The 23,397-nt window shown below is 37.9% G+C and overlaps 2 protein-coding genes across 4 annotated transcripts in view; one reads left to right on the top strand and one right to left on the bottom strand.

Annotated features, from left to right (window-relative positions):
• The window catches only part of LOC113108291 (anion exchange protein 3-like), a 74,983-nt gene extending 73,061 nt beyond the window's left edge, over positions 1-1,922 (top strand). The window contains exons 21-23 of the mRNA XM_026271241.1: positions 73-242; positions 744-917; positions 1,019-1,922. Coding sequence (XP_026127026.1) covers positions 73-242; positions 744-917; positions 1,019-1,096 — 422 coding nt within the window. The 3' untranslated portion in view covers positions 1,097-1,922. The remainder of the gene's footprint in view (positions 1-72; positions 243-743; positions 918-1,018) is intronic.
• A 5,544-nt stretch (positions 1,923-7,466) lies between these two features.
• Positions 7,467-23,184, bottom strand: LOC113108290 (uncharacterized). 3 transcript variants are annotated; one of them, XR_003292770.1, is made up of 6 exons: positions 22,421-23,183; positions 22,166-22,336; positions 17,350-17,620; positions 16,167-16,229; positions 15,802-15,970; positions 7,467-8,918 (listed from the first exon to the last, which is right to left on the bottom strand). XR_003292770.1 is itself a non-coding variant. In XM_026271238.1 (6 exons), the coding sequence occupies exons 3-6, from the start codon at positions 17,596-17,598 to the stop codon at positions 8,672-8,674; spliced, it is 693 nt and encodes a 230-aa protein (XP_026127023.1). In that variant the 5' UTR covers positions 17,599-17,620; positions 22,166-22,336; positions 22,421-23,172; the 3' UTR covers positions 7,467-8,671. The 3 variants fall into 3 exon arrangements, 2 of the variants coding, with proteins under 2 accessions (XP_026127023.1, XP_026127024.1); XM_026271238.1 differs by having other exon boundaries at positions 17,385-17,620; positions 22,421-23,172; XM_026271239.1 differs by lacking the exon at positions 7,467-8,918 and adding an exon at positions 11,583-11,683 and having other exon boundaries at positions 17,385-17,620; positions 22,421-23,184.
• Positions 23,185-23,397: the final 213 nt, after the last annotated feature.

The raw sequence follows: 23,397 nt of genomic DNA, 5'->3' as shown, positions 1-23,397 counted from the left end.
AGAATACTATTCAATTAAATTAGGTAGAAAAAAAACGTTCCTGATTCTGTCAATCCCATCACCTCTGTGCAGGGTTGTCTATAGTGATGACAGATGTGCTGCGTCATATTCCTCTGGCTGTGCTGTTTGGGATATTTCTGTACATGGGCATCACGTCTCTTACTGGTATCCAGCTTTATGAGCGAATCACACTCATGGTCACCCCTGCTAAACACCATCCTGACCACATCTTTGTTACCAAGGTAAGCACTTTCTCCTGAGACTTTGAGGGTAGTAGTGATGTTGTGTACAAACGCAGAGCTGAAGGCTTATTATATGTGTTTGTGTTTGATTTCTACACGGTAGATGCTACAAGTTTGTACTAAATTGACATCTGGATTCTGTTTGAAAGCTTTCGAAGCACCCACAAGGTGGCGCACAAATCACCATTTCATTTCGCACTTTTTAACACAACCCTAAAACTGAAAACAATTAACCAAATTTTACAAATTTGAACACTGTGTATTGTTCAAAAGTCTGAGACTACATTGGAAATATAGGATTGAAATCAATGAAGTATTGAAACAAAGAAATCAAACAAATAAGAACTATTTGCACCATTTGTAAGAGACTTTTGAAATAAGCAAAGTTTTGCCTGACAGTATACAAAAATAAAACATATTACATTTAAAAAAAAGGGCAAAACGGAAACTTTTCACTATAGACCTTGTCATAATCCTAGGCATGACTTGTTTCACATACAGGTGAAGACATGGCGTATGAACATGTTCACCATCATTCAGTTGCTGTGTATCACCCTGCTGTGGGTGGTGAAGTCGACTGTAGCCTCTCTGGCCTTTCCCTTCATCCTAATCATGACCGTACCTTTGCGTAGACTTATCCTGACCAGGATCTTCGAGGAGAGAGAGCTTGCAGCAGTGAGTTCATGTTGTATTCATGTTTGTCCGAACACAAGTAGTCAGCTGAGAAAATTCACCTAGTGTTGATTTCATTTTAAATGTTGTTTTTGTTCTCGCAGTTGGATGCTGATGAGGATTCGCCCAATTTCGATGAAGATGGACGGGATGAGTACAATGAGATCCACATGCTTGTCTAGTCACATGGCTCACCTCTTCTTCACTGACCAATCGAATGCACGATGGGAAAGATGTACAGAATGGGAAGAACTCTGATGCACTGCCCTCTTTCAGAATTATTTCACATGTACTTTGAAATTTTCTAAACCTCCGTTCTAAAAAGAATCACTGATCATGTTTTGGATACTATTTTCCTTTTACTCCAAAATGTGGCCTAAATGTTTGTCTGCTGCTGCCCAGTGACCTTTGAATATAAGATTAGATACAACCCATGCACCTTAGACCTCCCAAAGTGCAATGATGGTGAGACTAATCCATTAGGTTGGTTCTTACACCTCCAATTCACCCCATCCCAATGCACTGCACCCATGCGGTCCAGACCTACTGCCTGTAGATCTTAGTTGCCTTGTACTTTACTGTAGGCATTGACCACAGAGTTTGAATATTACAGTAGCACGACCTCTCAGTGTCCTTAGAGTGGTCGGTCCCTTTGCTGTGCTTGAAAACTGTAGTGCAGTCCCTTTAGATGTACTTTATGCAGTAGTGATACCACTTTGATTGATGTATGCAGTAGTTACAATGCATTTAGAGGTGCTATAAGTGATTTTTTTTAAAATATTTTTATTTTATGAAATAGCATGCAGAAAACGTCCCTGCTTCCGGACAGATGTGACTCTCAGACTGTCAGTCATTTTGAATTCTTTGGCTTCTGGGGGTTAGCGAAATGGCTAACATTGCTTACAGCCCATTTAATAGAAAAAACAAAAACAAAAACATTATTTAACTTTAGCCTTCCAAACAGATTCACAGTAAAAGTGTATTTGATTTGATTTGATTTGATTTAAGTTTTTGGTTTATCTCTCAGTACATGGTTTCATACCAAACTAATTTGCATTCAAAGTTTATTTTACTTAAATTATTATAATTTTTTTAATCAATTAATTTATTTTTATTTTTAACATCTCGCTTTGTTTCGGTATATTTGTCTTAAAAATTCCCAAAAATATTTAATGTTTTTTTTTTTTTTTTCTTGCTGTAAATTTAGCATTTATAATTTAAATAGGGTTTAATGGCTAAATATTTTGCTGTTATAAATATTAGTGCATTTGTGTGCACGTTTTCAACATGACCCTTTTCAAAGAACTAATTCCATTCCTTATGCTGTTATACTGCAGTGTATTCGGGAACAGTTCAACTGAAAAAGGTTAAAGCCATAGAATATTGAAAATAGAAAAAACAATGCTATTTCCAAAGGCTGTCAAACTGCCAGTGAGCGAGAGACTTTGGCTTTGATAAAACATGCTGCCAAATTGTTAGTCAGGTTCATGGAGAGTAGCGACAAACTTTGGCTATTTTAAAAGTTAGCACATGACCTTTTTTAAATCTTCGCTAAGCCAACAAATCCAATTTTCCCTTGCATTTCAAAACCTTTAATGGTGATGTGTGTATTTTCTATATATATAAAAAAAAACTTTATTCCAAACCTTCATAGGCAGCAACATTAAAAACATTGCTCTGTTTGTTTGAGCATCCTAATCAACCTGACACGATCAGCCAATGAGTTGAGTTTGGGGCGGGACTAGCAGTTTGACCGAGCAATAGGAGACGTGAAGGGACTTTCAGGTAACCTGTTTGCAATTCCATTTGGAGAAAAAAAGAATTTAAATACTTCACATTTAACATCTTCATCTCTATCCTTTGGCGAACAAAACAGCCTCATATGGACATGAAAACAGGACAAACTGTTCCATTACACTCATGCTTAAGAGTTCGGGCAATTGCCTTTAGAGAAAGCTGCCCTTTGGACTGTAAATATTGTGCCATCCATGAGTGTATTGGATTTGTTTATGCGTAATACAGACTCCTTGGCCTAGTCATGCTAGACTAGATCATTCCATCACAAACATATATTCCGCACGTGTTTCTTTTTGCTCCTCGGTTCCCCACTTTTTAGTGTGAAAACAAGAGGAAATTGTGCAATAAAGAAATATCTGTCATGCAGTGCTGTGCTACTCTGAATAATTGTTTAGTTTCTTGGAAAGCACAAGCCTAAGTGCTGCTCTCGAGCCTAAGAGCGGTAAGTGGAGATCTGTGGTTGTGAATGGCGGGTCTTTGAAGCACTTCATGTGAAGCCACACATCAGATGTGTTTTACCATGTAACCTTAGTTGAGTCATCAGATAGCTCTGTACGCACACCAAAAGGGTAGAACATTGGTTTTTAATTTTTTCCCCTCAGCATTTATCAATTGGGATGTAGCTGAGAGAAGAAAATTGGATAAGAACAAGCTGGCTGTAATGCTTTAGAATCAGATTCCCAGTCTTTGAAGCCTTTGGCAGCAACAGATCTTAGCTTCAGCAACAAATGTTAACTTCCCAAAGGCAAACGTTATTGCTTAGAAGTGGCTTTATTTGTATAGCTCAGGAGATTCGTTGGAGTTCTCAGTGAGGTTTCATTGAAAAATGGCATTTGGGTTTGGCTTATATCTGATGAAACAGAATTTTTAATTAGACAAAATGAAGGGTCATACTTAAATTTATTTACCGTTTAATTGGATTGTGAAAAGTGAGTTTTATATGGCAAAATGTTGACAGGTGATGAAAAAAAAAAAAAATAGGCATAGTGAGTTCTTACCAATTTTATGTGGGAAAAAATTGCTTTGAATAATGAGCACCAAAGCCAGAATTTCTCATTGATGAAATAAGTAGGATTCATTTTAAATTTGGACTTGAAACGAACTGATGGAAAATGTGGAGCAATTTTGAAGCATTTCCTCTTCCATTTATTCTCATTTTGAATCATGCTTGAGAAAAGATAATATAGAGATCTTCAAGGGAGATTCTGTGTGATTTTATCTTCCCTGTTGGGTTGAAATGGAGCTCCTCTGGTACTTTTAGAGCTGTTATCTGCTTTGGGGTTATTTGTTTCTTATACTGTATATCTTGAAGATATTTGTTGCTTTATGGATGGTCTGAAGTTTATTGCACTACCATTGCTGTTCAAACTGCCATCACTCGATCTCTACAGGCTTGCTTTGAGTAAATACAATCCGAGCAACAGAAAGGATACAGAGACTTCTTTTCAGGTTTTTGGATTTTGAGTTTGTCAATCTTCATCTTCCACTGTGAATTAGCACTAAATTCTAAGTTGCACAGATCTGTCTATTGCACTTTTTACATAACTGGTTTGATTCATGGATTGTAAAAATTCAAGCCCAACTTTGTAGCGGTGTTAACATTTGAGAGCCCAAGCAGTGAAGTTCTGGATGCACCTTATTGTATTTGTTGGATTTTATACTATTGATTTTTTTTTCTGTCTTTGGAAGCCTTAAAACAATTTTGAGCTTGTCAGACTCTTTTGTACCTAGTTGATTGATTGCCATCTTGGATTTTTATTAAATTGTGCTGCTCCTCTTACAAAGTTCATCCAGTCATTTCTTAGATGATATTCAGATCAAGTTACAGTAGATAGTTTGGTGACAGTACAACCTACTGGTCAAAAGTATTTGCCTATAACATTTTAACAATTTTGCTTGAAGTTGAACCAATTGGCCTTGCGATTCCTTAAGTCAGCCTTTCTAACATTCTTAATTTTCTTGTAAAATTTTCAACACTTAGGAGTACCAAAACAAAACTTGTTACTATAAGCTCAAAAAAATGAAAGAACAGAAACACTAAACTATGGTAAAAATCTTATGGCACTTATGGCATTTCTTGAAGCTACCAGGGCAGTTTTGGGCTAAAACCTAGTGATCACCAAGTTCGTAAAAGTTTATTCCAGTTTTCCCCATATTTGGCTCTGATAATTTTTAGAGCATGCTGGATAAAAGCCATTCAATGGAATGTTTGTGTGTGACTATCAGTTCTATTGTTAAGAAGCTGAAAATCTAGTCTAGTGATCAGAAGGTGGTTGTAGCCCAGTTCCTCAAATGTCAATCAAATTTCTCAGCGCTCCACCTCATAATTGATTCTTTTAGCGGTATTCTATATTTTTATTTTAACCAATTTTGTCTGCTTTTATTTATTAGCAACTAGGGGTGTAACGATACGTGTATTCGTACCGGACCGTTTCGTTACAGGGCTTTCGTTATGGTACACGTGTGTACCGAATGACCGAAAGCAATATTTTCTGAGCGGAACAAAGGTACATTTTCTTGTTTCCAAACGAACATACTAAGTGGGGGAAGTATCCGCGTTCAGCTCATATCCCCTCCCTGCAGCTGATTCCAAGGCCGGCGACACACTGGATGTGTGGCGCAAGCGTCTCAGCTGCGTGCCGTGTCCGTTTTTAATTCGGCTCCCATGTTAACAGTTTAGAGCTTGCAGACTGCCTACGTGAGATGCGCGTAAAATGCGTGCATGCTATTTTCAAATATTACACCTGTCAAACATAGTCTATTTTGCCATCAAAACTGTTGACGGTGTCGTTTATCAGTATGCTTTATATTTATGCTCAACATGAAGTATAGATACTGTTGTCGTGAAGACAAGAGCCTGGTCTGTCGGCGGTCTCCCTCTATGTCACCTACAGTAGCAGCAGCGCGCCAGCGACGCGTCAGGCATGGTTCTGGTGTGTAAAGACACAGAAAACGCGAAGCAACCGCCACGCAGCTGACACGTAGCAGAAACGCCACGCTCACGCCGACGACACAGCTGGGATTGGTAATGCTGCACTGTAATCATAGTTATTTATTTATATTTTTCATTATATTTTATTATATGATATTGGTTTGAGAGTATTTTATTTAGTGAAGAACTTTGCAGCAGTATTTTATTTCTTATTCTTTTTTTATTTTATATATATTTGTAAACTAATTGTTAAAAAAAGTTTCTAGTAATAAACAACCTGCAGTTTAATGTTTGCATTTCTTTCCCTTACTGTACCGAAAAGGAACCAAACCGTGACTTTAAAACCGAGGTACGTACCGAACCGTGATTTTTGCGTACTGTTACATGCTGTTTTATAACAAAGTTCGGGAGGAACAGTCGCAGTTCATTAACCTGATTAACACAAGTGGAGACCAATCAGTAATCAACTCATGACAAGGTATAAATAACAGCAGAACCTATCTCTGTTCATTGACAGTTTTCAGCATCCCTCCTCCACCCCATTTCTCCTCACTTATAGATCCATCTACTCTTACCACAACCGGGGGGAGTACTCTGGGTTCGGGCCACATCCCGATCTCGGAGCCCTCCACCCGGACAGCACGCCAAATACGCATAAACTTACGGTATTAATATACGTAGATGTGAACTCGTGAAACCCCTATTAGCAACCAATATGTCTGGAATAGAATTTCTCTGCAGGTTAGGAGAGGTTGTCTTTTTTTTTTAAGTTGCTGCAGTTAAAAGCTTGTAGTGGTCTTGGAGTGGGCTGTCAGTCTGCCGCAACCTCAGATGCACTTAGCTGGGTGTTCGGTCATCTTGGGGCCAGAGCGTTTACTTTGGGGAAAGAAAAAGTGTTCAAAGCAGGCCATCTGTCGCAGCTGAATACCACAGCTAGGAATAATGGAATAGGTTCTATTTTGTGGGTTTCTGGAACCCGGGGCCATAATTAGGAGGGACGGCCGGGGGGCATTCGTAATGCGCCGCTAAAGGTGGAATTCTTGAACGAAACACCGAAAGATGGACGAAAGTGAAAGCATTTTCCAAGAATGTTTTCATTAATCGAGAACAAAAGTCAGAGGTTCGAAGATGATCAGATACCGTCATAGTTCCGTCCATAAACAATGCCGACCTGTGATCTGGCGGCATTATTCCCATGACCCACCGGCAGCGTGCTGGAAACCACGAGTGTTTGGGTTTCAGGAGGAGTATGGTTGCAAAGCTAAAACTTAAGCACAATTTTTTTTAACACTGAATTCATTCATGAGCCACAGATTGACACAGTGAATGTACATGGAGTGACGTAGATTTCTTGTCCATTATTGTCTCTGCAACCATAGTGACAGTTTACATGTTTATAGACTGGTTATGCGCTTGAATAACCAACTGTCTGGTAGACTTTCACCTGGTGTGGAAGTCCCAAAGTTCTCCATAGTTGATGGACACAGTTGTGAGGAGCTCATAGTCATTTATCTCTCTTATTTTAGGGTTGTATGAGATGTTGAAAAAGAAAACACTTTGTGGGAACTTGCTTATGTGAGAGAATAAACAGCACTTCTAGACTGCTGTTTCCTGTGTGTGGTTTCTAGGATGAAGAAGAAGTAGTATGAATGGTGCAACAGGGTTTTGGTGGATGGTGCCACCCTGATCGTCCAGACCACCCACCCGATGCTGTGAAGGATGTGTTAGTGTTTAACTTCATGTCTGAACTTTCACTTGCTTTCATGTTGTGAATGAAACACCATTCTTCTTCCCATTGTGATGAAATGGATGACAATCAGAAATATTTGCAGTCAGATTATATTAATCTCATTCGCACCCAACATATTTTGCATTCAGCAGTGCACACAGATACACACAACACTAAAGACAGTGTTTTGGTTCTAACAAAGCATTTTACTCAGTTATAAACAGTGCATCAGTTCAGACTACTGAGACTCATTGTACAAAGGAAAATGCTTACCTCTGTCACATGCTATTACAAACAATACTAATTTACTTTGTATTTTAGATCCACGTAAATGACCCCTAGATAACAAAAAAAAAAAAAAAAAAAAAAAAAACACACTGGAAAAGATCCTTTATGTCATTTAGTCTTTTTGAGTTTGCATCATTTTAGACTGTGTCAGAAAGGCCTCTATAGATCTGAAAGTGTTGCCTGGTCATAAAGACATGTAGTTTGTCTGTCAGAAAATAAGACAAACATTTTGAGTTCATATGGTAAAAATGATGTGTTACTTTAGCATTAGCAATACTGAAAATACTATGATGTTATGTGGATATTTAATAGCAGTACCGATTGCTATTCTGTAAAAAGAAAAAACTGTTTTCAGAGCACTGTACAAATTTCTTTTTTTTTTTTTTTTTGTCAAAATAAATATTTATTACGTGTTTAAAATGCCTTTGCATCGACTGTGTAAATTATTGTTTAGCGACTGCTATGAATAGGACTGAGCAGTAGCAAAAAAAAAAAAAAAGGTTCAAATATGTTATATAAATACTATATATTACACACTATTACTCTTTTCTTTTATTTTCTTTGCCTACCATCCAGCTCATAATATATGCAAAGTTGCTTTAAAGTTTGGTTTCAGTAAGTTGTTTAGATTTTTGGGAGGATCCTAAAAATCTTTTTTTTTTTTTTTTTTTTTTTTTCACAAAAATATTAAGCAGCACAACAGTTTTAAACATTGGTCATAAGAAATGTTTCTTGAGCACAAAATAAACATCATATTAGGATGGATGTACACAAATTAATATATACAAAAAAAAAAAAAAATGCTGAATATGTGAACAATTACACATATTTTGTACCCTAAATGCAATATAAGTTGCTTGGAATAATTGTCTCCCAAATGCATAAATGTAATCTAACAATATGGACTTTAGGAAACTTATATATTGTGAGGCCTACAAATTTTTTTTATAAAATATGTACTTTTTATTCATGCACATTGTGCATTCTGAAATGCAAAACACTGTCCAATCATTAGTTGTTTGGCAGTCTATACTCCTGCAGTTTGAAGTACTGGCAGATGAATGGTATAAAGAATGGGATGATGACACAGGGCAAGATGAGCATCAGAAGGATGGGAATTCCTGGGTCTTGCATATATGAGCACATGGAGAAATAAACCTTATGGATGTCCAGCATTAGGTCGTGTCTGTAGGAAACGTCTTTACAGCATGTGGAGTTAGCCAGATCCTCCAGGCACAGAATCAGTTTGACGTAGTCTCTGAGAGACCAGAGAAAATAGCAGGTAAATTTCTTATTTTCAGGAAACAGAAAAGGAAAATTTGCTGGGAATTTTACTCACACTCACACTCAGGAAATTCAAGATGTAAATGAGTTTGTTTTTTCATCAGAAGATTTAAAGAAATTTAGCATCACATCACTTGCTCAACCTCATCCTCTGAATGTGTGCCATCAGAATGTGTCCAAACAGCTGATACAAATATCACAATACACTCAAATCTAGTCCATCGATTAACATCTTGTGAAGTGAAAAGCTGCATGTTTGTAGTAAACAATTTCAGCTTCAAACCGTTTCTTCCAACTAAAATGCAACTCCTCTATAATATTGCTTTCTCCAGTGTAAACTTTGTTCAATCTGAATCGGGAGAGAAATATGGACATAGTATACAAGCAATGTTTACATGCACAGTTTAAAAGCAAATACAGTAAGCCATTTTAAACAAATATGTTGCTGGATTTTGATGACAACAGGGGATGGACTTTTCACTGGTGGAAGCATTATTATGCATTAGTATTTATTTATTAGTATAGTATTTTGGCTAGAAACAATGGTTTAAAGACACTGTATAAAGCATAAAAATACCATAATATGTTTGCGGATCAACTGAACAAAATTATAAATGCAGCACTTTTGTTTTTGCCCCCATTTTTCATGAGCTGAACTCAAAGATCTAAGACTTTTATCTTTGTACACAAAAGGCCTTTTTCTCTCAAATATTGTTCACAAATCTGTCTAAATCTGTGTTAGTATGCACTTCTCCTTTGCCAAGATGATCCATCCACCTCACAGGTGTGGCATATCAAGATGCTGATTAGACAGCATGATTATTGCAAAGATGTGCCTTAGGCTGGGCATACACTGTGCGATTTTCATCCGATTTTGAGCCGAATTCTGACTCCTGCAAATCTTTTTTGGGCCGGTCGATTTTCAGCATTTTCTTGCGTCGTTTGTCGTGCAGTGTTCGTGCAGTGTACACGGGGAAACGAGAGGTGATTAACCTCTCCCGACCGACAATCGGTTGGTCGGATGGATTTCTGACATGTCAGAAATTTTGGTCGCCTCTCGTGAGGTATCGCACTATTGAAGCAGGGCAACGAACCGATTTTCCACGTTTCCCTTACTGCGTGTGTGCGAAACCATAAACTAAACCATGGTGACATGGTGTGTAGCATGGACTGAAGTGATGGAGGGAAAACTTGTGGAGTAATGGCAAAGAAAAATTTTAAAAAGAGGGAAGAAAATGCCTGCTTACCTCCAGTTCATGTTGCAAAATGGATAAACCATATTGGCCACGGCCTAGATATGCCTTTTTTTTGACGTTTCAGCACACAGAATTGCGCATATCACCAAAGCAGTGCGTTTATCCCGGGAAAGCATGTTTATTCAGAAACCGGCACAAACATCCGGGTTCTGAGGGATCCTACGTGTTGATTCGGTTGATTCCTCACGTATAGTGTGAGCAGTCAAATCGCAACTCGACGATCGGACCATACAGTGAGCGCATAAAAATCGTGTGTGGCCAGTGTGGAATGTTGGTCCACTCCTCTTCAATGACTGTGCAAAGTTGCTGGGTTTTGGCAGCAATTGGAACACGTATACGCCAATCCAGAGCCTCCCAAACATGTTCAATGGGTGACATATCTGTTGAGTATGCTGGCCATGCAAGAACTGGGATGTTTTCAGCTTCCAGGAATTATGTACAGATCCTTGCAACATGGGGCTGTGCATTATCATGCTGCAACATGAGGAGATGGTCATGGATGAATGGCACAACAATGGGCCTCAGGATCTTGTCACGGTATCTCTGTGCATTCAAAATGCCATCAATAAAATGCATCTGTGTTCGTTGTCCATAACATAAGCCTGCCCATACCATAACCCCAGCATTGACATCAGCAGACCGCTCCCCCACACGACGCCATACACACTCTCTGCCATCTGCCCTGTACAGTGAAAACCAGGATTGATCAGTGAAGAGAACACCTCTCCAAAGCTCCAGATGCCATTGAATGAGAGCATTTGCCAACTCAAGTAAGTTATGACGAACTGCAGTCAGATCGAGACCCTGATGAGGATGACAAGCATGAGGATGAGACAGTTTCTGACAGTTTGTGCAGAAATTCTTTTGTTTTGCAAACTGATTCCCCACCTGTGAGGTGGATGGTTTATCTCGTTAAAGGAGAAGTGCTCACTAACACAGATTTAGACAGACTTGTGAACAATATTTGAGAGAAATAGGCCTTTTGTGTACATAGGAAAAGTCTTAGATCTTTGAGTTCAGCTCATGAAAAATGAGGGCCAAAACCAAAGTTTTGCTTTATAAGTTTGTTCAGTGTATTTAAAAAACATGCTAAGTTAACATACTTGTTTATCTGAAAAACAATGCTACAGTCAGTTTTTCTCCTTTGAAAATGTGCATTCTAGACCGGAATGTTGGTCTTTGTTTTGGTTCGTGAAACCCGCTCACTGCCAGTTTACCGGTGTCAATCCTACATACAGCACCTTTAAATTTAAAACACAATGATGGATTTGTTTCCTACAAACACACAACTTTTCACTTCTCAAGATGTTCATGATGGACTGGAGTGGTGTGGATCACTTGTGGATTATTGTGATAACAGCTTTGTTTTATCAGCTGTTTGGACTCTTATTTTGATGGCACCAATTCACTGCAGAGGATCCAATGGTGAGCATGTGATGTAATGCTGAATTTTCCTAATTTGTTTCCATGAAGAAAAACTCACCTTGAAAAAAAAAAAAAGAAAAAGAAAAAGCAAATGTTTATTTTTGGGTGTACAATTCCTTTAAAAAATGTTTTATTTTTTTTACTTTATTTGTTTCCATAAGAAATGGCCCAAGAACATTAATGTTTATTTGACATTTATTAATAGTTCCATGAAATGCATGGACTCTGTTAAATTAACTTCAACAGTAACTGATATGGGAAATGTTTTCTCCTCCCTTTTTCAAACTGATAAGCCTCTTTATTATTAAAATGCATCTAGCCATATGACAGTGTATTGATAGGGCAATCTATACATCATTTAATACTTAGTTGCATTATCACTTACTTTTAGCATTGTTTCGTCTAGTTTTTTTCAATATACAATAGTGATCCATTTTTGGCCCATGATCCACCAGTTGAGAACCACTCATATAACCTACTCATTAGTAGAAAGTAGGGGCCAAACTATAAAAATGTTGTCCTGGGCCCCCTGAATTGATGGTCCTTGCACTACAGAAAAGTGAAGTTAAAGGTATGATGTAATTTGTTGTCTCATTGGAATATGCAATTACTTGGACAAAATATTTTGGTTTAAGACGACCCACACGGATGAGTTGTCTTGACTGTAGAGTGTAGTCATGCTCTGGGTTTGGCGTGACTGTTCATAAAAATCTAAACATTGAAAAACGATGTTACGATTCAGATCTGAACTGGGGGAATAGTGTTCTTTTTGTCCTGTCTCCTGCTGTGACTCAATAAACCTGAACAAGAGCTTATAGATAGATAGATAGATAGACTTTGAGTGTAAACTGAACAATTCAATGCACATTGGCTTGTATACATTATTGCATCCAGCTGCCGCTGATCACAGCATGAGTATGTAAGTAGTTAGCAGGTGCAGTGCATATTCAGCTTTTCATTTCGGAGCTGAGTGATCACATCGTTCTGCTCCTGACTACTCTACTGAGAGAAGAAGACTGAACGAGTTCAGCGCACTCTTTGAGAGCTCTTTGTGTTGGCAGTGCAGCGCTTTAGCAGTGGTGGTTTCCCCATGTCAAAAGGGTTCAACACATCTGGACTTCTGCACTACCCCCTGTTTGTGTTGCAGGCAGCTATCTCCCCTGTGCTCCTCAGCAGGCTGAAATAGTTTTTTGCCTAAAAGAGCATTCATGTTTTAAAGATGATGTCGTGTGGCAAACTCAACGTTATATCTTTGTAAAGACGATGTGGGTCTTGCTAAATATAACATATAACCTGAGCATTTTTGGATGTGGTCTTTACCTGGTGTTGGGTAATGGTTACGATCGCTGCCTCACATGCCTGGGAATTTAGCATGCTGAGGTGGTGTTTGTGGATTAGTCTCATTGTGGGAAGATGATCATCTCGGAGTTGCAGGCCAAGCTCCATTTCCTCAAAGGGGCAGAGCTCCATTGCCTCTGCCTCGATCTAGTTCTCATCATGGTGGCAGTCAGATGAGGGCTACTTCAGGCAGTAGCACGGGTGGTCTGAGGGCAAAAGTGATGTCAAACCCTCCAGTGAACTAACCTTCGGGGTACCATCGCTCCTTTTGCACTACGTGCTTGGCCATCTACAAGGAACTTATCAGCAGTATCCATTGGCGCTCCTCCCGACAACCGGATGTCGATCGCTGCATTGGAGGGTGAGCTGAAGCTTTCTGGAGAGAAGGACATGGCTGCGCTGCTGTTCTCCATGATTGTAGCAATGCCTGAATTGGATCTGGAAATAATGCCTATGCTTTCCCGGGCTGCCATGAAGGTACATCTTGAGTGGAGACCTCCACCGTGTCCTGAGCTCTCAAGGTTGGACAATTGGTTCTTCAGGGTGGTCAGCATTTATTGCCCATTCACTGCAGAAGATCCAATGGTGAGCAAGTGATGTAATGCTGAATTTTTCCAATTTGTTTCATGAAGAAAAACTCACCTTGAATGGCCTGAGGGTGAGTACATTAAGCAAATGTTAATTTTTGGGTGAACAATTCCTTTAAAAATGTTGTTTTTTTTTTTTTTTTTTTACTCTTTTTTTTTTGTTTGTATTTTCATGATCTTATTAATTGATACATTAAGTATCATATGCACCTTTTACAAAGGTGTGTTTGAACTAAGAAACTGACGTTTCCTTCAGGCTGAAGATCTCCTAAATATCAAATTGTACCATAGCTTCATGTCTTTATTTCTCTTCTCTTTACTGCTTAAGCTTTAACCCTTTTTCCTATGCTGACTATTTTCAGTGTTTATGTAGTTAATAAAGTCTTATTTATACCACACTTGTTCATTGTTTTTTCATAACTGGAGTCAATAACCATGCAGATTTTTGCTACATTCTCTGAGTAGTTCTGTACAGTAAGAAAGTTGTTTTCCTTAAACAGGAAAGTAACGTTCTTAGAATTGACAGACAGCTGACAATGAGATGTCAAGTAAATACTTATAGTGGATCTAAATATTTATAATTAATCATAACTAGTTATGATTGATTATTCATATTTCCCATTTGAGATGATTCGCTACAGGCAGACAGAAAGAGGATGCCATCTCCAAGCATAGGATAGCACACTGGATAGTGGATGCCATCACTCTGGCTTATCAGGCACAGGGTGTGCCCTACCCATTCAGGTTGAGAGCCCACACTACTAGAAGTATTTCATATGCCTGGGCACTGGTTCATGGTGCCTCGCTGGCAGATATTTGTACAGCTGCGGGCTGGGCGACCCCCAAACATGTTCGTTAGATTCTATAGCATTTGTTTGGAGCAAGTATTCTCCTGTGTTCTCACCTCAAACAGGTAGGAGCACTGAGAGGCCCCGGCTTTGGGTCAGCCTGCTATAATTGCTCCCCAGAGTCCATACAGTAGACCCTGTTGAGCTCCTCCATTCCCTCGGCAGCCAGACATAGCGGAACATCTGGCACCAGGCCTTCACATAATGGAACCATGAGAGGGCAGGGTTCCATATGTAGAGACCTAAGTGGATCTCATATGTGTAAAGTCCACGGTATAGCCTCAGAGCCCATGTTTCCCCAGCAAACAGTCTACAATTTTTAAGAGGATTACAATCACCTCTATCTTCCATATGTATGTAAACGGTTGATCATTTGAGTGTTCTGAAACCTTCTTCGGGAAGGGTAGGACTTCCGCAACATTCCTGCTCCAAACAGAATGGGTAAGTTTTCCCAGTGTTATCCAGTCTCACTGAGTGGGTAGTGCTATGATGATGGTAGCTTGCCTTCTTGTGGTGAGTCCTGGGCTATGCTAGAAAAAGAGGGGGCACGGGAGACTCCCATAGAACACTGGACGGGGCGACTGAAAGGGAACGTCTTGGTTATGTAGGTAACGTCCCATCACCACAGCTCCTGTACCAGCGCTGAGCAGCTGGGTCGCAGACTCGTCTCGTTAGTGAAAACTTGACACCTACTTTCTACTTATACTCACACTATGATCAGCAGCAGCTGGATGCAAAAATCGCATGCCAATTTGGATTGGCTCATTTAGTTTACACTCTAAGTAGATTGGTCTTTCTAAGCTAGAACCCAATTTGTTGGTCACCATCTGACATGACGTCTCTGTTCCCTCCTTCAGGATATATTTCTTGAATCTAAATCTAATCTAAATCTAAATATAAAAATAAATAAATAAATAATAATAAAAATTAAAAATTAGGACTAAAGAATTTAAATATGATATTACAATTACTATAAAATACAAAGATACATTACAATAAATTTACAATAAAATTATTTTTCTTTTATTTACTATTATAGTTTTATTAACATTTTGAATATGCTTTATATTTTTGGTTTTCATTTTAATTTGAAATGATCTTTTTATACATATTTGAATGTGCCTTTGTCATTTTTTTTATATTGCTATTATTTTATTTTATTATTTTTTTTTATTGTTTTTACAGTTAGTAAGTGCTTCAACTTTTTTTCTGTTAGTTTTGTCTTTTTTTATCCAATTTATATGTTATTTTATTTCATCACTATATTACAATTAACACTAGGTTTTCGATTTTTAGTTAATAGTCCCATTTGAAAGCTCTACGAGAAGTCAGAAAGGATGAACAACTCCGTTTCACACAGTATTTTAGTTTTGTGAAGCCAGTATAATGACCCAGTGTCTCACCTTCTAGTGCTTGGCCAGGGACATCTGAGTTGGTAGTCAGTGTTTGCCATGGTTTGATTGAATGGCTCAACACAAAATTTATAAGCATTGGCATCAAAAGTGACTTTGTCACATAGCAGTGTCCTACACACTTCTGGCGGCAACCAGGGCTTCCCTGCTCCCACCAAGCCTGGGATGAAGTAACAGAAGATGCATTACAAATTGGGCATTAGCCATAAGCCATTAGCCATTGTGTATAATTTACACAACGGATGATTTCACATCTGAAAATGGCCATTTCCTCTGAATTAATGACATTAGTTTGCTACACACAGAAGACAGAGGTTGCATCTGTTGCATCTCTCATAAAGTGAGGTTGTGATTACCTGCGAAAGCTAAACATGTGATGAAATGGGCAGAAATCACAGAGGCCCTGCTTCTCTCCATCCCTGCAGAGAAAAGCAGAGAATGTGTGTGTTTTGGTTAAATAGTCCAAACAATGCCTGCATTAATGCCTTTCAAACAGATTTGTGAAATGCGGCCTGAAGAATATTCTTTATCTTGATGAGAAATATAAGCCACGGTGGGCTGTGGAGGTGGAGGAGGTGGTCTCATAAAGCACAATATTTAAGTGGTCTCTTTGTTCAGCTGACATGGTTATGGCTGCGATCCATTTGCTCACTTTATCATGTTTCCAGAGCTCTTGTTTAGAGTTCCCCTCTGATGAGTCTCCCACATTTGGTGATTTATATCTTCTAAGTATGCTTGACTTTTACTGACATGGGCAAGATGCACATTTTCTCTTGGCTCTGATTTAATGGAACAATCTTTCCACCAGCATGTGTCTCAGCTGGGCTCAAACAGTGTCAAAATATTCCAAAAAGGCTCATTATTCCCACAAGCACTTGTAAGCTTTTGTACATTTTTTTTTTCTTATACACCCACCATCCTTCATTATGAAACATGTGTGAAAGACCTTTTATTTGCAAAAACAAGGGTTCAGATTACACTCTTTACATTACACTATTTATCAAATGGCTTTTGGAAAGTCAGTCTCGACCCAAAGAAAAATTCTCAGAGATATCTCCTTCATAACTCATGAGACACATAACAGGAGGAAATTGAGAACATGGAAAGTTAACAGAGCTCTCAGTTAAAATTTAATTAAAGTATCAATTTTGTCTCAAATGGTTCTCCTACACAAAAGTATTTATTTTTTGAGAGACTAATAATAAAAAACTCTAAAATTAGGCAAGTGCAATTCAAATCATTTGGTATCTGAATGAGAATTTGGCAACAAATGAGACATTTGACTTTTCTTAATAGAAACAGTAGAACATATGCTTTCTATGAAATCTCATTGCTAATGGTTGAGATGTTTTATACAGTACACCCATCTGTACATCATGGATAATATTCAATTTTGAGTCCAGCGGTTTGTCATTCCCTCTTCACTAACAGCTAGACATTTATTATGACCTTTAGCACCACCCGATAGTGTTAATAATTATTTTTTTATTTTTTTTCAATAGAACCCCACTCTATGATCTAAATTATAATTGCGCTTACCTTGCCTTTGGAGCAGCCCCTTCAGATTACATTACCTGCTTGTGCTGGAAGACCAGTTGAAGTGTCTTGAGAGCCTGTGCTGTGAGAGAGACGCACACAGTCACAGAAACTCTTGATGGTAATTAGAGTGGGAATTTGCTTTCGCAATGACAGCCACTGAGCCGCTGGACGTCTGTTTCCTTTCCCAGGCTGCTGTGTGTCCTTCCCTTTCGTTCTCAGGCATGTGATCCATGTTCTAATGTGTCCCATGAGACGATGACAAACTCACTGCCTGATCAAAATAAACATTCACAATAAGTGATTTTTATTTAAAGTCATTACGAAACAGCATTTTAACGTACATATTGCAAAACTATTGCATTGAGAGATATCATACATTATACGTGTATGTGTATATATATTATATTATAAAACATACAACAAATAATAAACTCTGTAAATTCACCTTTTTAAAGTCAATATAAAATTAGACATTTTTGGAATGACAAAGTATTGCACATGCAAATAAAAATAAATAAAAATAAATAAAATATTTTTGTATAATAAATAAATAAATAAAATATATGTACGAACCACTTTAAAGTCAATGTCAAACAGAATTTTTGGCATGACATAAGTGCCCCTCTAGTCACAATAGTCAAATAATAAATAATATTAATGACTAATGATGATTATGTAAAAAAAAATATTACAAATGAAAAATTTAAAATAAAAACACATAAAAAAAAACACAACACACACAATTTGCATGTGAGGATCTAAGGGTCCTTCATAAGTATAATTATTGAAATACTGAATGTTCCACTTTTTTATTAAACAACTTTTTAAATAGCTACTTATTTTATTAAATAAAAAACTAATTTTATTTATTTTATAAAATAAAATAATAATAAAAAAATAAAATAAAAATAATTTTTGTATTTGAAAAAATGCAACTGTAAACTATAGATACACCACTTAAGTATGAAAGCATTTTTGAAAGCATGACCATACATACAGGTTAAGCTATGCATATAATAATAATAATCATCATCATCATTATCCATCATCATCAAAAATAGTAATAAATAAATAAGAAAGCAAAGAAAATAATACCCTAAAGTACAGTTTATGATTCTGAATGATTTTTAATGGATAAACCACTTTAAACTGTATTTAAAACATGTTTGCAACCCATTTTACTTCCACTATGTGATGTTATCCCAAGTGAAACAGGATATTTACAGTATGGGACTTGATTTTATCTACTCAAATTAAGGTCCTGGGACAAAATTATTATAAAGCCTTTTTAATAACATGAGCCTGTTGTTCAAACTAAGACCAGGAAAGTAATTTGTAAAATATAGAAGGTGCTGTGTGTCATGCACAAGTACTCATATTTCAACCGGGAACATGCAAACGTCATGATGTAAGATCTTTGTGAATAATCGTGCAGATGTTTAACTCGGATTTATGAGTGCTGTCTGGTGCATGTTAGTCTTCATAATCCTAGAGATGAAGATAAAATGGTGCCAGGCACACACACACAAAAAAAGAAAGAGATCATAACAGCACATTTCCCATCCATTTCATAGCATATTAGCATTTCATAAATCAGTTCCTGTAGGGAGGACCTTTCCATGACCTCTAAAAGTAAAGTGGGGATCTGTTTGTGTGTACGCTTGTGGAGGAGAAACATATGAAAACATGAATTAGGTATGCAAGTGAAACTGCAGAGGAAAAAGGAAAGCTGAATCAGCCAGGCTAGTGCCTTGAACCTTTTCCATTAAATCATTTCCCCGAATTCTAACCATAAAACATGATGGCTGTCTGAAACCCAGCCAAAAATCATTAATAACTCCTGTGTTTTGTTTGAGTTTTAATGCCTCTCCAGAGATGAGGTTTAAGTTTGCACAACAGAACTATAGTGGATTCTAGCACTCTGTCGCATTTAATAAACAAAATAAATTGCAAGTTTTCAAAGAGCCCCGAATTTAATCATTTGAAGAGCTGATTTTACATGCTAGGTTACAAAAACGTATCTTTCATTGTTCCATTAAGAACTACAGTGTTTGTTGGCTAAAAAAGACATTTCATATTCAATACAATATTTTAATGCATACATTTGTCTTGCCCAACAACAAGAGTTTCACACCATTGTGCGTACCAAAAAATACAGGGGGTCCAAAGACAAGTTGGAAGTTTTTGGATTTGAATAATATTAAACAAAGAAGGTATGAAGTTATAAAAATTGTGTTTGTTATTGTTGTTAGATTTCCCACATGCTGCTATGCCAACATTGGAAACTATACAAGGCCTCCCATTGTGCAGAATAAATGTAAGTGCCATATATATGTCATGATACGACTTTACTTCATATTTGAAATGACATCATTTAGGCCACATCACTGTCAGAATTTTGACTTGTGGCAAGTCTGGTCAACTTCGCAGATTATTCTGATCACGAAATGCGACCAACTGTGGTTTGATTTGTTTTTACATGTCATTTAAGGATGGGCAGATCTGTAATGGATGATACTGTTATCACAGGCTAAGCAATCTCTGTATTTATTAACAAAGAAAACAAAATAAATGACAGCAAATGTGTACAGAATGAAGTGCTGCAGGGCTGATGCATTTTTGTAGGCCAGATAAGGTCTGTGGTTAACACAAGCACACAATATTTTCATGTTTTATACTACAACATCAATTATACCTCATCATGACTTTTTTGCAAAAATTGAGGTAAAAATATCCATAACATGACCTACACGCATCAAAAGAATGAGAAGAAATAAGGGCGATGATGTCATAAAAAAATGGCAAGTTATAGTGCTGCAGAGATATCAACCTTAATTAGCATTAGCATTACTAGCCCCGGCCCGACAGGTGTCATAATACCAGTTTCGGCCATGGGAGGCGGTATGCGGGCAACATAACCACCAGCCAACCTGCAATACACGAATAACTTGCATGGCTTGTGGGCGTGTACTTGAACCTGATGTCAATCGTGTGGAAAGTACAGCACACTACTTCATTTCAGTTCAGGGAAGAGAGCGTCACCGGCTACAGGGAAACAACCGCGCTTGGAAACACAAATCAAATCCGATAAGAAAAGGAGCCGAACCAGAGTAAACATCAGCACTGCTTTCAATCGCTGGAGAAAACTGATGGACCTGAAAGAAATGAGGTTCCACTCCGAACTTGCAACATTTCTTTTGGATTGGTAAGCTAACTTTAGATGCTGTTAGTATTTCGCTAGAAGTTTGTTTTATATGTTTGTGTATTTGTTTTCGGGAAGTTATAACATAGAAATGTATCGAAGGCTGTTCGATAAACGTGCTAATGTTAGCGAAGGCTAATCGTAGCTGCGTTTGATAATTAGCTATCTATAACTTACCCGTTATTTTATTTCATAACTAACCTGCTCTGTCTAGTCTGTTGGTCTCCGTGTCCTCTTTGCTTCGTGGTTTTTCTGTGCGTGAGAAAATTGATGTGTGGCGTGCGTATGAAAAGAGTCAATTGTGTGTGTCTCACGGTGAATGCTTGAGAGTTGGCAGCTCTGGTTACGTTACGTTACGATGTTTACCAATGATGTTGACAGAATGCTGTCTGTCAAATTAATTTAATTCAAATAATGTGTATATACAACTCAAAATGTAATATGATCAAAACGAATAGGAACATATTGACTGGTAAAGGCGAAGGGGAGTAGCTTGAAGATGTCATGTTTCAATATCACTTGACATCACCCAACGTTCCTCTGGAGGCAAAATGTCCTCTTAGGCTTCGGCTATGGCTGTAGGGTTGTTGTGAAGGTAGGGGCGGAGCATAGAGACTATGCCGTTTCTCGTTTGTTACTCCAGAGTTTGCCAAACATTACAGATGGCACCTTTAAAGCTTTCATTTGTCTTGAAGAATGGTTGCTAACAAATAGCTAAATGAGACTACAGGGGTTGTTGGGGGCACTAAGCGGCAAACAGGAAAACTAATTTACTCGCTAGGTGACTTTTTCAACCTTGTGTTGTTTATACTTGAGGTTTTTGCAACTTCTCTAATTCAAACTTTCAGGGAAATTATTTTAAAATAAAGACTGCAGAGTTGCCAGAAGCTTAATGGTTTTGGTAATAAAGTCATTTGACCATGGTATAATTCATTTATAGCCTATGTTTAGCTTTTTGCGATTGTATTAATGCTTCATAATTCATAAAAGCTGTTATCATAATGAAAAAAAAAATGTCTAAGAATCATAAACCTTTATTAGTCACATGGTTTCTCTTCTGCAATAATCCAAATCTGATGGAAAAAATCTTTTTTTTATGGCCTACAAAAACATGTTATCATTGCAGCACTCAATATGTGATCGGAATATCTGTGCACCCCAAATTTTTTATGCAAAACTTTAAATCTAGTGATTATTTCACTTCACAAGCATCAGCCTGAAGCCTTTTTGTGTCCCTGTGGAAACAAACTTCCAAGAGTTGTGTTGCTGTCGAGGAATAATCTAACTGGAGCTCATAACTTTCTTCCAGTTTTCATTTGCGGAGCACATCAGGCGGTCAGAAATGTGAGCATGTCGTCTGAGACCGAGACATAACAGATTTCAGAGACAAACTGAGACCTCAACATGAAAGGCTCATAATGATTTAGGACATTTTTAGGGAGTGATGCATAACACTTTAAGCCATTTCCTTATTAGTTTGTTTAATTATCCCTCCTTGAAGTTAAATGTTTTCGAAGAAGTAATGATCTCACTGAAAGACTATATTCTGGTAGCTTAACAACTCAGTAAAAACATTGTAAACAATCGTCTTTGCTTAATCCAGAATTGACTCACTTGAGTTGTTGAGGCACTGGAACATATTCTGGATTCTCTAGGGTTGAAGAGTGACACCAGCTTTGTCATTCTGCCAAACTGCTGTTGTGATGTCCAACCAACTCCACTGTGGTGAAACCAGGTCCATTTCTGGTCCAGGTTGACCATGTTTACCCAACGTCCGGTGCTTTCCTTGGAGCGCAGAACATAGTGGGGCCTTATTGTTTCTTTTCATTTTAAACAGCAAATAAAGTGGAACTAGAAAACATTGCTCACCACTTTCTCATCAATCCAAGTTCTCGTCTTGGGTGTTAGCAAGTCCAGATGATCATTTTCTCTGTTCCTTTCAATTACAGTCCAACGTGAGCAATGGAAACATTCTCCAGCTCCACTGTTAAATTCGCTTCGATGAGACAACTGCTTGAAAGATGGGCACCTATAAATGCTGTGAAAATACCTTTCAGCTCCATTCTGGATTTTCACATGGTGTAAAATGATTTACTTAATGCACATCCATCTGGAGTTGCTAAGCAACATACACATGTTACAATCACAAGCCATTTGCAATGGGAAAAATTTCCAGGAGTGGTTATGTGAAAACATTTCCATTTTAGAGAGATGCAAGGTTAATCCCATTAGCCTCTGAACAAACACACAGACTAGGTCTGTATTAGAACTGTATTGCAGGTTTCAACAATAAGGATTTTTAATTTTATCATTATTATTATTTATTTTTTTGCTGGCTTAGTTGGTCCAGTATCCATGCCAACATTAACACTGGCCCTAAGGCAAACATTTAAAATTTTGCTACCAAGAGTCAGAAGCAATTATTTTAACCAGGGATTATTTTAACCAGGGAGGTCCCGCTGAGATACAATATTCTACCACAGAGTCCTGGTCAAGATGGGCATTAGAAACAAATGGATAAATGAGGAGAAAGCATTAAAAATTTAAGGTTCAAGAACCCTTTAAGACAGTATTTATTATGACAAGTTCTTGAGAAGGCATATTTGCATTAAAATCAGAATATAACCATGGTTCCCTGAGTAGGGAATTAGACACTGCATCCTCTGTCCAGGGGTCGCTATGGTGAAAACCTTATCGTGACCCGTGTCTGAAGCACACATTGAAAAAACACCAACGAGTTGGCCGGCGACAGCCTCTGAGTGACGTCAGAGGCTGTGGCTGGCCAACTCGTTGGTGTTTTAACCGGTCTTTAACCGGCGCGACTATAAATAGGCACTGGGAGAACA

This window comes from Carassius auratus, chromosome 9 (assembly GCF_003368295.1).
Source record: "Carassius auratus strain Wakin chromosome 9, ASM336829v1, whole genome shotgun sequence".
NCBI lineage: Eukaryota > Metazoa > Chordata > Actinopteri > Cypriniformes > Cyprinidae > Carassius > Carassius auratus.
Note: the sequence above shows the minus strand (reverse complement) of the source record. Positions and strands in the feature narration are given on the sequence as shown.